Raw genomic sequence first — 17,562 nt, 5'->3', positions numbered from 1 at the left:
TTAAAAATATTATGATTATTATTATTGATGTTATTATAAATTATATGTTACATTTATGTTACTGATGTTACCTTTATCGATTTCTTTATTCAAAGAATATATAAAATACAAATGATAAGATATATTATTATTATATATTATTATAATGATAAGAATTATTAAGCATATTTCACACACTTTATTTTATAATTTAAAATAAATAAAAAATTCACAATCGGTAAATAATAAAACAATAAGAGTGATTTTTTTTTTACTTTTTGAAGAAAAATTGTTTAACATCTTTTAAAAATTTTCATAAATTCTATTATCATGTCTTAGAAAACCATAAAATCGTAAAAAAACAATTAATTAAAAAATTAATCATAAAAATGTGTCTGGAATGTTACTAAAAATTTTTAAAAATTTACTATTTTAAAATTTATAAAAAAAATTATAATTAACTTGTTATTAAGTTTTACTAGAAACTATTCATAATAATTTTCAGCCAATATCTTTATTATTATACATTTCAAAAACAGTTTCATTTCAAGATTAAATTTAGTTCAGTTGGAATACATTTTTTTTTTCTTCCTTCGTTTAAGAATGATCATTCATATTGAATTCATCACCGACAATATTTCTTAAATATTCTCAACCGTAAAAATGGTAATTGTATTCAGTAAAAGCTTACAGAGCTTTCACTAATTTTAGTAGAAAAATCTCAAGTCATTATTTTATATTTTATTCATTAGTATACATGCATACGTTTGACCAGGAAAGTGGGAAATTTTGAAACATATAATAACAGCCGTGTAAAGGTGGCAGCACTTCACGATTGTACTGTTGAAGCAGGGACAACCTTGGCATTTAGTAACATTAGATCAGTTCACAAAGTGCGTTTGCTGTGAGGGCATGTTACAAAAAATGTGACAATTAATTAAATTCCCTGCTGCTTACAGGGAATTTCAGTGCCACTACAATTTACAATATGTATTAGAAAATAGTTCAAAGAAATAAATGACCCCACTAATAAATTTCTAAAAGTTTAATAAAAAAATACTGTAATATTTTTAATTATAAAAATTACTTAAAATATCATTCTAGATTATACCCATTTGAACCAAGTGCACCAAAATTAACGGGACTCTCAAAATTACATAAACCTATACCTATACCTATACCTGTGCAATCTTTGATTGATTTATATAAAAAGTAATAGATAAAATAAATTTGATAAAAATTAATTTGGATTATAAATACAATATAAAAAACGGATTTGAATTTGTAAATAAATTAAATATTTAACAATTGGAGAAAAAACTAGGATGGTAAGTTATATAATATTAGCAATATATACCCTAGCATACCTGTTGATAAAACAGTTCAAATAATAAAAAAACAAATTAATATATAATAATGAAGACCCGTTGTTTATTGATAATATTATTACTATTGTTAGAAATATTTGCCAACAAAATTGCTTTAAACTTAATGATAAATATTACATTCAGGAAAATACTTTACCAATGGATTTTCCATTATCAGTTATCATGGCCGAGACTTATTTACAGGATTTTGAAGATAAAATTATTTATGGCATTTTATCCTATTATGGACTAGGTATGTTGAAGACATTTTTGTAGTTTATAATCTCATAATACACGATGAACATTTAATAATTTTGAATAAAATTAATTCATATTATAATAGTTGAAATTTACTTTTGGAATTGACATAAATAGAAAAATAAATTTTCTACGTGTAATATCAAAATTAACAAAAATAATCAATTTATAATGTCAGTATATAGGAAACCCACAACCAATAAAACTGAAAATAGAAATTTAAATCATCCGTGGTTACACAAAATTAGTACATATACACACATGGTTAATAGAGCAATTAATTACAAACAATATAATAAAAATAAATTAAAGAAATAGATATTACAAAACAAATTGCTAAACATAATGGTTATACTGTTTCTTTAATTGAAAATATATACAAAAACAAAATTCAAAAATTAATAATAGTACAACTCTTATAAAAATTGACACCGTATATTTAAAATATCTATACGCTGATAATGTTATTGAAAATATAACTAATATTTATGATAAAAGTAAATTTAAACTGGCATACAAGACAATCATATAATAAAATATTTAAAAATTAACAATCACACTGACAATTCTTTTGGAATTTATAAAATAAAGTGTAATGATTGTGACCATATATACATATAGGTAAAACTAATAGGTCTTTTAAAAATAGATTTTTAGAACACATTATAAATTATAAAAATGGTAAATCAGATTTATCTAATGTTGCTGACCACCTTACTAATAACAAACATATGCTGTATCTGATATTAGGACAAATTTAGAAATACTGGAAATCAAAAAATTTAATTTAAATAATAATAGCAAAAGTTTGGACATTTTGGAAAGATTTTATATACATAAACACAAAAGAATTTCCAACTTGATCAACTTTCAGACAGATATGAAGATGACACTCTTATAAAAGTGGCAGCAGATGATAGCATGTTTTTAGATAAAAATAGATATAATCATTATGTATATAAATAATTTAATTCAAATCCACTCAGTAATGTAATACTTGCTGGACAGGTTACATACAGTAGTATAAATTTTCTATTTATTTTATTTTTAAATTTAATTTTTAATTTTCTAATTATGATGTCATATTTATATACATATAGTTATTTTATTTAATTGACTTCCTATGTTTTTGTATATATGATTGTAATTTTAATATTTTAAGCTTTTACTTTTAATTTAACAATTTTTATGTTTGTTATATAATTTTATCTTATATACAACTGATGATGCAGGATCATGCAAAAGCGGTTTTGGAATAAAAGAAAAAGTGTGTCATTTCATTTACTTTGTAATTCTGTACTTGGTTGTTCAAGTTGGTTTTTGATTATAAAAATAATATATATATTTGTAAACAACTGCAGTTTAATTTTTTTGTTTTTTACATAATATGAAAAGGTTTTACTCAGTAGTGATGAATTACGCTTCAACTGGTTATTAGAGGTCTTTAAGCTCATTAAATTCTACCCTGATAGGTTCCAATTTGTACAACATAGTCTGGGATTTCATTATTTTATCGATCATTTGCTGTTTATAGGTTATCAATACCTAGTTAGGTTATTGAGTTCTTTGTACGTACTGTTCTACAGAAAAATTATTAAAACTTTTGTACGTGAATGTTTACGTAACAAAAATATCAGATTAATCATTTCTACATTATACATCGGAAATATTAAATCATTAAAGAAAATAACTAAATAATAATTTTCAGTCATCTGTAGATATTAAAAACATTCAGAAAATCATTTTACAAGTATTTTTGAAATTATAAAATCACATTATTATTGTATTTGTTAGATTATAAAATATGAAGTTGTTTTTACTAATAATCCAGTATTTTTTGCATATCCTGAACGGGCAAATCGATACGAGTAATTGAAAAAAAAAACATTATGGCCAGCGATGGTGGAGCAGTTGTTGGAAAAACAAACGGGTTTCTGATAGGCAAACAAATATATATTTGCATTATGTGGGTTTCTGATAGGCAAAAATATATATATTTGCATTATGTGGGTTTCTGATAGGCAAACATATATATATTTGCATTAAGAATGGCAACTGATAAAACTACAATCTTTAAAAGAGCTACCTTGCCTTTTTGGATCTACGTTAGACATAGCACCTAAAAAGGAAATTTGGAGATTGCTGCTGAGCCATGGTGTATGGAAGATGATGAAAATAGTTAAAAGCATACACAGAGATTGTACGAGTATGTCAGAATAAATGAGTGATGGATTAAGAATGGACTAATAACCTGACCTGTCAAAGCATCGAGGAATAAAATGATAGTTTTTATTCATAATATTTACAGACGAAGTGATTAAACAGTGCCAATAAAGAACAAAAAAGACAGTCATTGGGTAGTGGACTTGTGATAATGCAGGTACCGATGACATCATCTTGTCAAGTAATACCCATGAAGGAAAAAGTAGAATTATGAAAGTCTGTAAATCTTTTGAGGGCACAGATATTAAGATCATTTGGAAGGGAAGAAAACTAGAAAAATACTATTAACTACTACTATTACTACTAACAAATATTTCAAAATTATGGTTCATTTTGTAGACAAGAAACTCGATTACAAATTGAGTTCTAAAGTGATGTGAGTGGAGATCTTGAAATGCCATTTTATTACTATGAATTGCTAGTAGAAAAAACAAACAAAATGAAAGGCATCTTATACGATTATATTTTTAAGAAATCAGAGGTAACTTACCTGGACTGTAATTGAAAAATATATTTTTCTATTTTAACCACATTTTATTGCATTGCATCATAAATACATTAATAAATTTAAGTTTTTGTTTACATTTACTGCCGCCATAATTTTTTAAGTTTATTTATATTTTATAAGAAAGAATTTTTGTTATCTGTGTAGATCAATTCAAAATTATTTCCGTTTCAAAATTTTGAATGAAACAAATGTATTTAATACTGTATTTTGAAATACAAGGCGAGGAAAAAATCTACTTGAAACATGATAATTACAAAACATGTTAATTACAAAGCACATTTACTTAAAATGATTACATCTAAGATAATTCTCCCACCCTTACTCTACATTTAGGATTCAGACACAGTTTTATAATAAATTAAATCACAAAAAATTGCACAATTAATTTTATACAATAAAATTTTACTGTACACTCTTTATTTTAAGAAATAAATATCTCACAGAATGTAATTTAAAGTGTTTAAAAAAATTCACTCATTTTAAACAAAGGTAGGATTGTAATAAAATTTTAAATAATAAAAATAAATATACATTGTAAATTGTAAAATGTATACAAAGAAATGGGACGCATGATTTCTCTGTTATACAAAATACATTATAAAAACATAAACTGAACAGTTATATTATAAATTATAATTAATCTAAAACATTTTATGTTGCACATTAATTAAATGAAATATCTTTTCGCTTGTCGTATTTTGCTTAATTGTATTATTCTTAAAATAATAAATAACTTTTAATTTAATCAGAAGTAATAGCAATATTATAAATAAGAGATAATTAAAAAGTTTTCATTTTTAAAATGAAATAAAAAGATTATTCTATTAAAAATAAAATGTTAACAACATTTTACATGACAGTAAATTGAACATGACTTTTGCACAAACATTCACGCATACATGAATAGCACACAAGAAAAATAACTTACAAATTAAAACAACAATTATACCATTTTTTTACATTATGACCTCAGATATTAACACAATTGTTCTTCGTATAAACGAAGAACATCTTCATAAGTAATGAAGTACTTCGTTCTTCATAATTTTGTGATCTTACATTTAATTTAATGGGGATTTTTTTAAATTCTACGCAGTGTATGTAATTCTTCAACAACATAATTAAAAATTGTGATGAACAATTTATAAAAAGAAAACAACATAATAAATGATTAATATGAAACATGCAAACTCATTTTTATATTACTGTTTTAATAATATTTTAAAGTGTTATCAAAATGTATGACAAATAAATAAACGTTTTTTCTTTTTATATAATGTTATTACTGTTAGCACTTTTATTCTTCAACTTCAACCTACTTTTTTTTGTTCTCCAAAAAAATTATATTATTTACCGTTTCGCACTATTTCTAAGGAACAGATAAACATGAATCAAAATAGTATAAGTGTATTTTACTGAAGAAGAAAACACAAATAAAAGTGTATAAAAAAGTTACAGACCTTAACATCCAAATGAAAATTTTATATGTTTATATTTTTTAAAATATTAGATTAGTAAAAATCGACCTGAACAATTTGACATAAATATTTGGACAGCATAATAAAGGTACAGAGTATAGAACATCGGCTAAGGTAGTGTTCCTCTCTTTTGGAGGTCCTTACTATCAAAGTTCACTGAAAATGATCCATTATCCTTTGTACAAATCAAATGATGGTTACTCTCAAGTTTAATTTTGTATCTGGTGTGAATTACTCCGATTGTGGAAGTTTAGCTGATGAGTGTTCAGTTCTACCGGATACTTCTACACACCACCTTACTTTAGAGATGGATGGTTTTCAGGTGGTTCTTTAATTTTTACAGGAAAAGCTACTTTTTGTTTGCAGAAAATAATGATCTTCTCTATTATCCATTACCAACTGAAAATTGCTAATTTCAACTCCACACATAATTTTATGGAGAAAATTACTGTGTTTAGATACGAACAAATAAATGTGTTTTTCACAACTGTTCATATAACAACACTGTACTCTATGATGACTTAATGTGTTGTAATTTGTTACAATTAGTGTATACCTGAGCATTTGCTATGACTACAGAGATGCACAATGTTTCTGTTCACTGAAAATGATCCATTATCCTTTGTACAAATCAAATGATGGTTACTCTCAAGTTTAATTTTGTATCTGGTGTGAATTACTCCGATTGTGGAAGTTTAGCTGATGAGTGTTCAGTTCTACCGGATACTTCTACACACCACCTTACTTTAGAGATGGATGGTTTTCAGGTGGTTCTTTAATTTTTACAGGAAAAGCTACTTTTTGTTTGCAGAAAATAATGATCTTCTCTATTATCCATTACCAACTGAAAATTGCTAATTTCAACTCCACACATAATTTTATGGAGAAAATTACTGTGTTTAGATACGAACAAATAAATGTGTTTTTCACAACTGTTCATATAACAACACTGTACTCTATGATGACTTAATGTGTTGTAATTTGTTACAATTAGTGTATACCTGAGCATTTGCTATGACTACAGAGATGCACAATGTTTCTGTTTACTTAGATTTCTTTACTTGCCAGTTTACATTTGATCAGTTACAATTTAGTAAGTGACAAATTTTTTTGTTTAGCAATTCCAGTTCAAAGTAATGAATGGGCAAGAGCATATTTGCAAAATAAGAGTATTTTATGCAATCCTTGTATCTGTGAAAATTGGCATGAAATGACATCACATTGTGCAGATGTACTGTGAATAAAAGTAAAGAGGTGCAGTTGTTACCTGGTATTCAAGGTAATGACTGGTACGCACAATTGTTGATTCTTCCTGAATCAACAATTACATCCGATAAGCAGCAGGTTTATAGGCAGATCAAAATTTGTTGAATAATTTTAATCACCTTATAGTCGACAATGAGTGTAATGTTTGACCTTCAAGCAAGAGATAATATACAGGGCACTGAAAGTACGTGGTGTTTAACTAAACACAAAAAAATTCTTATATGTATGAATTTATGCAGTCAGTGATATATGAATATATAAATATCTACACACAATTTATTGCTAATATTGCAGCATAATGGTATGAAATTAAAAAAATTGTAAGTAATAAATGCATAATTAAGCTTATGTAATTCATTTAATTAATTCAATTTAGCAATTTAATTTAGATTTAATTAATTAGCAATTTAATTCAGCAGTTGACAGATAACATAAAAGATCTTAAATATTAATCATCGATGCGAAATCATTGATCAGCAATGTGATGATTCCATCTTGATAAAAATGCTTCAATCTCCTAAGGAATAATGGGCATGTCAAGGGTCCGTTCTAAAGGAGACTTTGAACTTCCTTTAAGTGAGGGTAGATAATTTTTTATTACTTTTTTCTTTGATAACTTCCTTTCAGTTTCCAAACGTGGGGTTGTAGATCTGACCCTACTAGGGACTACGTTGGATGTAAGGATCTATAGAGCCAGTGCACCTTGACAAGCTCTGGTAGAAGGGCTGTCTACATACAATCAAAAATTCTTTTTCTTATGATACTACACAAAAAGCTTAATGGCTAAATTGTCCACTGGATATAGCCAGGACTACTGACCGAGGGCAGAGGGTACTATAACTGCAATCCAACTGTGGAGTGGGGGTAATACCATTTGCTCATAATGAACTTTGCTTATTATAAACAGTAACTAAAGAGACAGCTGTCCTCCAATTTTAATTATTTATGTCTATTCTAATTAATACATTTTTAAATATATTTCTTTTTTGGTTGTTTAATATCAGTAGATGAATGTTTATATATTATTTTTGTTTTAGTTTTCTTTACATTAGTAGAAGATTTATTTGATGGGTCCCTCAGCCATTAGTTTGTTTATTTTTTTTATATAAAAACTGTATAGGAATCAAAGTTGTCTCATACTGGTTCATGGCAATAAGGTAATCTCTACACTGATCTCCTAAGCAGTTCATAATTTTCTATTTTCTGCAACATTAAAAAATTAGGTTTACTGCTGGGGCACTGTGCAATCAAATCTAAGGAGGCTGTTTTTGTTGGAGTAGATATATCTTTGTAGTAGTGTTGAAGTTTGACAAGATAGTGTTTTGTCTTTGAGCTTGTGCATGATTTCCAATTCCCTTCATTGGGTTGCACAACCTTCTGATGCAACTTTCAAGCAAAATTGGACCTCCTACTCCTCAAATCATAATAACATGATATGATCCCTACCCTGTGTATGTGCTATTAAAAACAGACATGCCAGTCATTTTGTTATAACTGTCAAGATTGTTCTTATCGATTAATAAATCTTAGATTAAATACCTAGCAAGAGTGGTATTTTTTTAAACACCATTCATATCACTATGTAAAAAAAATTACAGACTAAGGCATTGTCTTTTGCAATAAATAAATAAGATTTCACTTTGCACTAAACAGATACTTATTTCAATTCCTTTACGTTCAAGGTGAAAATGTTAAACATTCAGCATCAGCATATTATTGTACACTTATTACAATACAATAATAAAATACTCAGTCAAAGTAGCGAAAGTATTTTATATAAATCTTTAAATAAGAAAATAATACAAGTATATGTCAAACATCATCTGCTGAAAATAAATATTCACTTTCTGATAAGAGTACTTCTAAATCGGAGGGCACCATATGAATATTTGAGTCCAAATCAGAATCGATCAATAAATTATTATTACTATTACCATTATCTATTAATAAATTATTTACTGGTGGTGTTAAAGAATGTCTTTTTGCAGCTAAATTATTAACTGTCGGTTCAGAAGTTAGAGTTATTTTCTTTTTACTATCTGCTGCTGTATGAGCCGACCCACTAGCAATTCCTCTTGTGGCTTCAACAGAAGGAAATCTCATCAAATCAGGAGTGCACTTTGATTGTGAATCATCAACTATGCTCGTATTACTACTATTTTTACTACTTCTATTCTTACTTTCCCTAGATACATCTCTTTTTAATCTTTTATTATTTTTTACGTCAGTTTCTTGAATAACTTTATTATAATTATTAACGGATGATGAAGAATTCTTAGTATGTTTTATCGATTGATTTCTACTAACATGTTTGGAAGACGATGATGCCGGTACTGACATTTTGCATTCCTCAGGTTTCATCGGCGGTTGAGATTGAGTTCTACATTCTACTGAAGTCATTCTCAACAAATCTATATTTTTATCTGGTTTTAAACAAGCATGTTGGTCGCTATTCTCATCAACATTTAGAGATAGTCTACAGGGACTAGTGTTTTCATAAATTGGTTCTTTGCAATGATCGGACGTATCAATAACCGGAACGCATGATTCTTCCTTACTCGATATTAGTTTTTTTTTATCGGTAAAATTTTCTCTAGAAGCTTGTTCATCTTCATTTGTATTCATACCACCACCTTCTGTGGTTTTATTGACAACATTAACAAGTAAATTTTTACTATTATCAGAAGTATCTGCAAGATCATCGTTCTTAGAATTTGGATATTTCATTTCATTATTTCCTCCATCATTAGCGATATTATGTCTCGATTTTCTTTTATTTCTTTCTTGATTTCGTTTTTTATCAATTCTATTGTCATTACTTTTAATCTGTATAGCACTCCTTTGTTGTCTTTGAGAAACACGGCTATTAATTTCTTTAACAACACTGGTAGCAACTTCAGTCGGTTTTTTCAACTTAACGCTGAATTTGAATGGAGGTTTATATACTACTTGTAATTTAACTTGTGGATCAGGTTTTGTATTAACAGGTTTTGTTCGTTCTATATGTACACCTGTATGCTGTACTTTTGTTGGAATCTTGGCTAATGCATTTGGATTTTGTGAGATGGGTTCTGGGAATCCAGCAGGAGAAGATTTTGATTTCCTTAGAGTAATAGTACCAGCAAGATTATGTGAGTTCAAAAGCCAGTTTCTAACTTTGCCTAACGGGTCTTCTTCGGGTGTTTTAATTGTAACATTTAAATTGATGTTACTATTGTCCTGTACTCCGCTATAATCTATGACCTCATTTTTCTTTTTCTTCTTTGCACCGACCAGTTTTCTTTTTTTATCTTTCATGGGTTGTACTTTCTTGCTCACTTTTCTAGGAGATATTATCACGGGAGCATCATCGGCAGTAGCAGTAATGCTGTTACGTCCATTATGTTTACCTTGTTCACTTTTCTTATTAGTCTTCTTATTTGCAGCATCTTGTTTTACCCTACGTCGATGGTTGGTTTCATGTACTCGTCGTTTCAATGGCAGTTTGCTTCGAATTGCCGCCGGATGTATCACAACATTCGCCCCATCTGTTTCTGGTGGAAGTCGTACCGTTTCTGTCGTTGAACTGTGCATTATCGTCACTGCTTTCAGTTTCAGATCCGTCGTTTTCCCAAGAAGTCTTGTGCTCAAAATCTATAACAAGATAAAAAAACTTAATAATTTTAAAAGGATAAACACAAATATTTAAAAATCAATATTTTTTATTTATTTTTATAGTTTAATTAGCTAAGGAGTTACAATTTGAAGTTGAAGTTTGGTTTAGCGTTTGTAATTTGACCATCTGAATCTTGCAGTAAAAAACACAATTTTTTTAAGAAAACATTAGTTATAAAAAGGTTATTCACAAAAAATTATGGGTAATTTAGATATCAGCACAGTAAATAATAAATACAATAAACATTCTTATAAAACAAAATTACTTTAAATTTCAAAGCAAATACTACACAACTTGATAAACACATACTTCTCACAATCGCAAAGTAATATGATGACTGGTGCAGAAATATTGATGACACCATCTAATTGTACCAGAACACAAGACAACATTAACATACCTAAACAAAATATACCACAAACTAAACTTTATGCCTGAATTTAAAAGACAATAAACAAACAAATTTTCTTGAATTCACCATCAAAGTAGCACACTTTCAGAATATGCTGAAAACTAATACAGATATCCTCACACAACACCTTAAACCACCTCTCTTTCTTGATGGTTATTCTTTCTTTTTTCTGTTTAGCCTCCAGAAACACCTGACCTCATGAAAACTAAGTGCTTTTAAAAGTATGACACAAGAACAATTCAATACACCCATGTCAACTGATAACATAGAAGATCTTAATACAGTGGAACGTTGATTATCAGAATTGGCCTTTACAAGACTGAATCTGGATAATTAGAAATATGGAAAATTAAAGAAGGTTTATCATAAATACTAGGCACATCATTCTAATGGTTAATGTGTATCACACTTATAAAAAGACAAAAATATAAAAAAATAAATGTATTTCAGTAAAATTAATAAGAAACTTTGAACGTACATACAATGTAATAAAAAATAGATAAAGTAATATGTTACAAAAATCTAACGAGTAGAAATCTGTTAATGAAAGAAACAGGAAATTTACAAAAATTATTTGAAAAAAATGAAAATTTACTACCTTACTATTTTATTAACTTCTTAAAAAAATGTATAAGAAAAAGCTAACAAAAAACATATTGAGGAGAAATTGAGTTAAGTTTCTAAATTTTTTATAACACTACTGTGTTATAAAAATTATAATTTCTTAAAAATTATGAAAAACTTAAAAAATTACAGCAGTTTTAAACACAATAAACTTTGACGGTGAATAATCTGTACTTGCTTTAATGTTGACCTTTTTTTATGATCTGTAAGATAACATAATTGTTTGAAACAAAAAAAACTGTATAATTCAACCAGTGCATCACAAACATTTATGAGCTTTTTCATATGGGCTGGATGCAAGTTGTCGCTTTCTTCTTCAGCTGTTAGCCGATCATCTATTATATTCTCTACAATCTCACTGCTGTCAAAATTTGAAATCCTGGATTATTGTCTTCTTCATGACATGAGATGCTTTCTTCATTGTATTCCTGGAAAACTTCATTCTGCTTTTTCAAGTTACGATACATAAATCATAATGGTATTTCCATTTTTCTTAATGTCTGAAATAGATGATGTTCCTAAGTCCTACTCATCTGTTAAACATTTACCTAATACAAGATATTTCATTTTTTAATTAAAAAATTTTTTTTTCATTAATGAAACATCTTGTTATTGTTTTGTTTCAGACATAATGTTAATGAACCCTAACGATATCAACATGTACCTAGTAAGCACTAGATTTTAATTAATTATGCTAACTCTAATTAGTGATGCATATTCTGAAGTTAATTTATAGAGGTTTAACAATATAGGCTTAAAGTAACCCAGGGAGTTAAAATGTGTAATTTCATCATGACACGAAAATTATGCATCTTATCCTTTGTAAAGTCATGAAACTAAGATAAGGTAAAAAATACAGTAATGATGCCATTTGCTTTGACTTCCTAGTGTACATGCACAGTAAAATAAAAACAAATAATATTACATCAAAGTTCATGCATGACCAATTAATATGTTTCCAAAAATCGTTTCTGAAGTTAATTTTATAATTAGTTTAACGCAGGCCTAAATTTACGTGTTTTTTGCCACGCAAATTGCAGAAAAAAGTCAATAAAAAACCCAGTAAAAACAGACTGATAAAAATACATTTCCTGTTGAAGTAAAACTTGAATACTATTTTACATTTTTTAAATATTGTATTAACTTTCTTTTAAATTGCCTAGTATGGATGTAGGCAATCCAAATAGTTACACATTTGGAAAATTGGTGTCCCACTACATTATAAAATAACCAGCCAACACAAACAGATACAACAGCATATTCATTAAGACATTCCTAAAAAAAAATAAATAAAAACAAAAGTAAACAAAACAAAAAATGGTACTTACGTATTAACGGCACCGCAGCTACAGCTTTATTTAAAAACAAAGTAGTCAATCGGATTTCGGTGGAAAATGGGCCGATATAGAGTTTAACGTAAATAAATAAATATTTATTTTATAAATATAATTTAACCAAACATAACCTACACTCGCTTCGCTCGCTAACCTTGACTAATTAACACCGTCATTTTTTGAGTATTTATTTAATATATTCAGTAATTATTGCAATTTGATTATTTAAATAATAAATAATTCATCAAGGTTAGTGAGCGAAGCGGGCATAGGTTAAGTTTGGTTAAATTATATTTATAAAATAAATAAATATAAATAACCATTTATATTCTGTTTTGAATCTGTTTCGGCCCATTTTCCACCGAAATCTGATTGACTACTTTGTTTTTAAATAAAGCTGTAGCTGCGGTGGCGTTAATACGTAAGTACCCAAAAAAAATAAAATATATATATACAATACAAACATATACAATACATACATAAAAGCAATAGCATATATAAACAAAGACTGAGAAAAATAAAGTACTCTGTGCAATAAAATAGCTTGTATAATAGTATGTGCATGCATAATAATGTGGTTTAGAACAATAGAATAAACTACTACTAATAAAAAACAAATGTCCAGCAAACGCAATGCCTCTGTAATATATAAACTAAACTATTCTCACTGCAGAATGATCTATATTTCTCAAACAAGGTGCAGCTTTAAACAAAAATATGATGAACATCTGAAACCCTCTGTACAGCAACATAGAACTGATATTCACTGAATATCTTGCAGACATAAACAACATCACACTGATGAAAACTTTGATATTCAATAATTTCATAAAAAAGAATACACATTAACAAATTTAAATATATTTTTAAACTTAAAAACAGTATATTTTTTATTAGCTATTTATATATAGCCAATAAAAAATATATTACTTTATATTTTGTTTTATTCTATTTTTTTTTAATTTTATACAGTTGCATTATTTGAATTCAAATTAAAAAAAATATATGCCCATGACAATTATTATTATAAATATTATCTAACAAAGAAATTTTAACTGCATTTGCTCTTTACACACGCATATGTATCCCATGTGTATACATATTTCTTAAAACTAATTTTTGACATTCTGAATTAAATCTAATAATTATTTAATGTATTTGATTAAGAGGCACAATCTAGGTAAACTCATGATGCAATGGCTGATTGAAGCAGATCCATTCACTCAATATTAAATAGAATTAAACATTTCTGATCACAAAAAATGAAAATATTACAATAAAGTGTTACAAAATGTACTTTAAAGGTAATTACGTAACTTAACAATTTACAAGAAACATTTAAAATGATAGCTGTTTTCAATTTTCCAAGCTTTTTAAAATAATATTCAATATTATATTTAGATTAAAAAAAAATTAATATTAAATTATGAACAATAATAATTTTATATAGAAGCATGAAAATACAGAAAAATTAAACTATACATACTTTCATAAAGGAATAAAACAATATTTATATTACCGCTATTTGAAAATTAGAATCAACTATTAAAATCTCCTAATTAAAGCAACACCAGATATATCAATTGCCAGATATTAAATACCAAATATTCTGGAATATCCTGGATATGATCGGCTCGCTAACAAATTAAATATTCAACATTATACCCATATAATAAAACAAATATAGTTATTGATCAATATAATGAAAAAAAATTTAAAAATAACACAAAACAATTCTTAATCAGCTAAAACATGAATACTAACAATTTTCAAACAATATTACAATTCTGGACAATTAGCTAATATCACAAGTGCAGAAAACTATACAATAAAGAACTACGAGGCTCGGCTTATAAATCTTGCACACTAGCGTGCTACATGGAAACAAAAAGTACTATCGAGTTGGGAGTGGCAGCACATGATAGCTAAAGTCCCCCCTCTACAAACTTGCCATAATGCATTGAAATCCGTTCAAAGGTTTGTTTTCAGTAGCAGTTAAAATGGAGTTGAGTACAGCCATTATGACAACACAGTTAAAACAGCGTGCAGTGATCAAATCTTTAACAGCAGAAAATTAGAATCCTACAACATTTTTCACAGTTTAAGGTAGTGAAACTGTTGACAGGAATGCTGTGAATAGGTGGGCATTGAAATTTTACGAATGTGAAACTGATAAAGCGACAACTGAAGACGCACCTTGCAGCGGATGACCAGTTTCTGTGACTGCCGAAACATTGAAAGGAGGTGGACAATTTGCTTCAAAGTGACCGGCAAATCACCCACCAACACATCGCTATTCAGTTAGGTTTATCAAAAGAATGAGTAGACCATATTATTTAGCAACTGGGTTACTGTAAAATTGTATACGATGGGTACTGCACAAACTCTCTGATGGCTCTCTGCAAGCTAAAGTTTGAGCCTATTCCGCATCCGCCATACTGACTGGATTTGCCTCTGTACGATTTCCACTTCTTCCCTCACCTCAAGAGAGATCACAAAGGTAATCATTACATCACTGATGATAAGGTGAAGGAAGCTGTGGCCACTTGGATCCGAGAAAGATTGCCAGAATTTTTCAGTGATGAAATGTAAAAGCTGGTCACAAGTTGGGAAAAGTGTATCAGTGTAAACAGAGATTATATTGAAAATTAAATACTGAATTTTTTAGCTAAGGTATTATACTTTTATTCATTTTTTATTCCATTCCAATATTTCTTTTCATTCCCATGCTTAGGCATATATGTGCAAAATTTATTAGCCGAGCCTCATATATATAACAACTAAATACTATCATAATATAAATAAGAGTTAAAATGTACTCTAGGTTATAACTTTTAAATTAAACACTCAAATGTTACAAAAATACATAAAATACTGATGGGATTTATAAGTGGTTAAAAAAAACTAATTTTTTTTTGCAATCATGAGTAATTTAACTTACAAAATATACTAAGGAAATTGAAAACTGAAACTATACTAATATAATTAAAGTAAGTCTTACAACAGCGAAGAGTCTGTCCCATGAAATAATCATGCATCATAAGCAATCATGCAATAATATAAAATAAAAACAAATAAAATTAATCATTCATTAAAAAAAAGTTTAAAACTTATTTTTTACACTTCAAAAATACAAATATCAGTAAATATTTAAATTATAATTAATAAACAATAAAACACATAGACAAAAAAACATTTTTTTAATATTTCTGTAAGTGTGGTACCATTTCTTGAATTGCTTTTTTGGGTACATTACAGATCTGTAAATACATTTTTTTCTATCATCCTTAGTTTTAAATGCATTACGCTTTAAAAAAAAATTAAGGGAAAATATAGTTAAAATCTGTAAAATTTATAATTTTGCATGGCCAGACCTGTGTTAGAATGATTTCACTGATGCTTTCTTTTATAAATAGCCTCAGGCACATCGCGAATTAATGCCTAACAGTAATTGGCTAGCATGTTAGTACCCCATTTTCCTTTATAGCGGCTTTCGATCACTGAAATGTCTTGGTGGAAACATTCACTGTGTTCATCAATTACGCCTCCAAGGTTGTCAGGAAAAAATCCAGATGTGAGTGGAGGAAATATATTTTTAAAGACATATTATATCCCATAGCTCTATATGAAGTAAGAAGCTGATTAACAATATCGCCTTTAAATGAATCAAAAATATCGTCTTTAAACATTTTTAAACGAAGCCCAAGCTGCACTTTCTACATTATTTAACATCGAGTTAAATACATCATCTTTAACCAACTCTCTTATTTCAGAACCAACAAATATTACTTTTTTAATTTTTCCTTCGCTTACATTTGGAAATTTCTGCCTGATGTACAAAAATCTTGGACTATCCTTCATTGCTTTTACAAAATTTTTCATTAGTCCTAGCTTGATATGGACTGCGGGTAAAAATATTTTTTGGGTTCAACTAAGGGCTCAAGACTAATATTTTTCCCATTTGCAGTTAAGTTATCTCATTTCTTCCACTCTTTGGTAATTTAATGTTTATCCCTAACTCAGCTGTCCCATTTGCAAAGAAAACATATGTACTTAGAAAAGCCTAACTGCATGCCTAAGAAAATAGCTATAACTTTCAAATCACCACTTATCTTCCAGCTATGTTTTTTATGATTTATTTTTTCAAGAACGTCTTTTATCACATCGTATGTCTCCTTCAAATTAATACCATAAGCGATTGGTATCGAAGGATATTTGTTACCGTTGTGTAGCAGAATCACTTATAAACTGTACTTGGACGAATCTATGAAGAGGCACCAGTCCTCAGTTTTATGAACTTGTCCTAAGTGCAACATAAGCTCATCAATATTTGTGTTATAAACCAAATTATTTTCATCAATAAAGTGATGAGGAAGTGTTTTTAGTCGCCTTCGAAAGCCTGAAATTTTTGTACTGTTTTTAAGTAAATTCCAACCTTGAAGTCTTGATCCTAACAGT

General features: G+C 28.0%; 1 protein-coding gene across 1 annotated transcript in view; it reads right to left on the bottom strand.

Moving 5' to 3' along the window:
* Positions 1-5,120: 5,120 nt before the first annotated feature.
* Kul (Kuzbanian-like) overlaps positions 5,121-17,562 on the bottom strand; it is a 383,998-nt gene continuing 371,556 nt past the window's right edge. Inside the window, exon 14 of the mRNA XM_075375246.1 lies at positions 5,121-10,712. Coding sequence (XP_075231361.1) covers positions 8,892-10,712 — 1,821 coding nt within the window. The 3' untranslated portion in view covers positions 5,121-8,891. The remainder of the gene's footprint in view (positions 10,713-17,562) is intronic.

This window comes from Lycorma delicatula, chromosome 9 (genome assembly GCF_047948215.1).
Source record: "Lycorma delicatula isolate Av1 chromosome 9, ASM4794821v1, whole genome shotgun sequence".
Taxonomy (NCBI): Eukaryota; Metazoa; Arthropoda; class Insecta; order Hemiptera; family Fulgoridae; genus Lycorma; species Lycorma delicatula.
The sequence above is the reverse complement of the archived record's forward strand: the minus strand, read 5'-3'. Positions and strand labels throughout refer to the sequence as shown.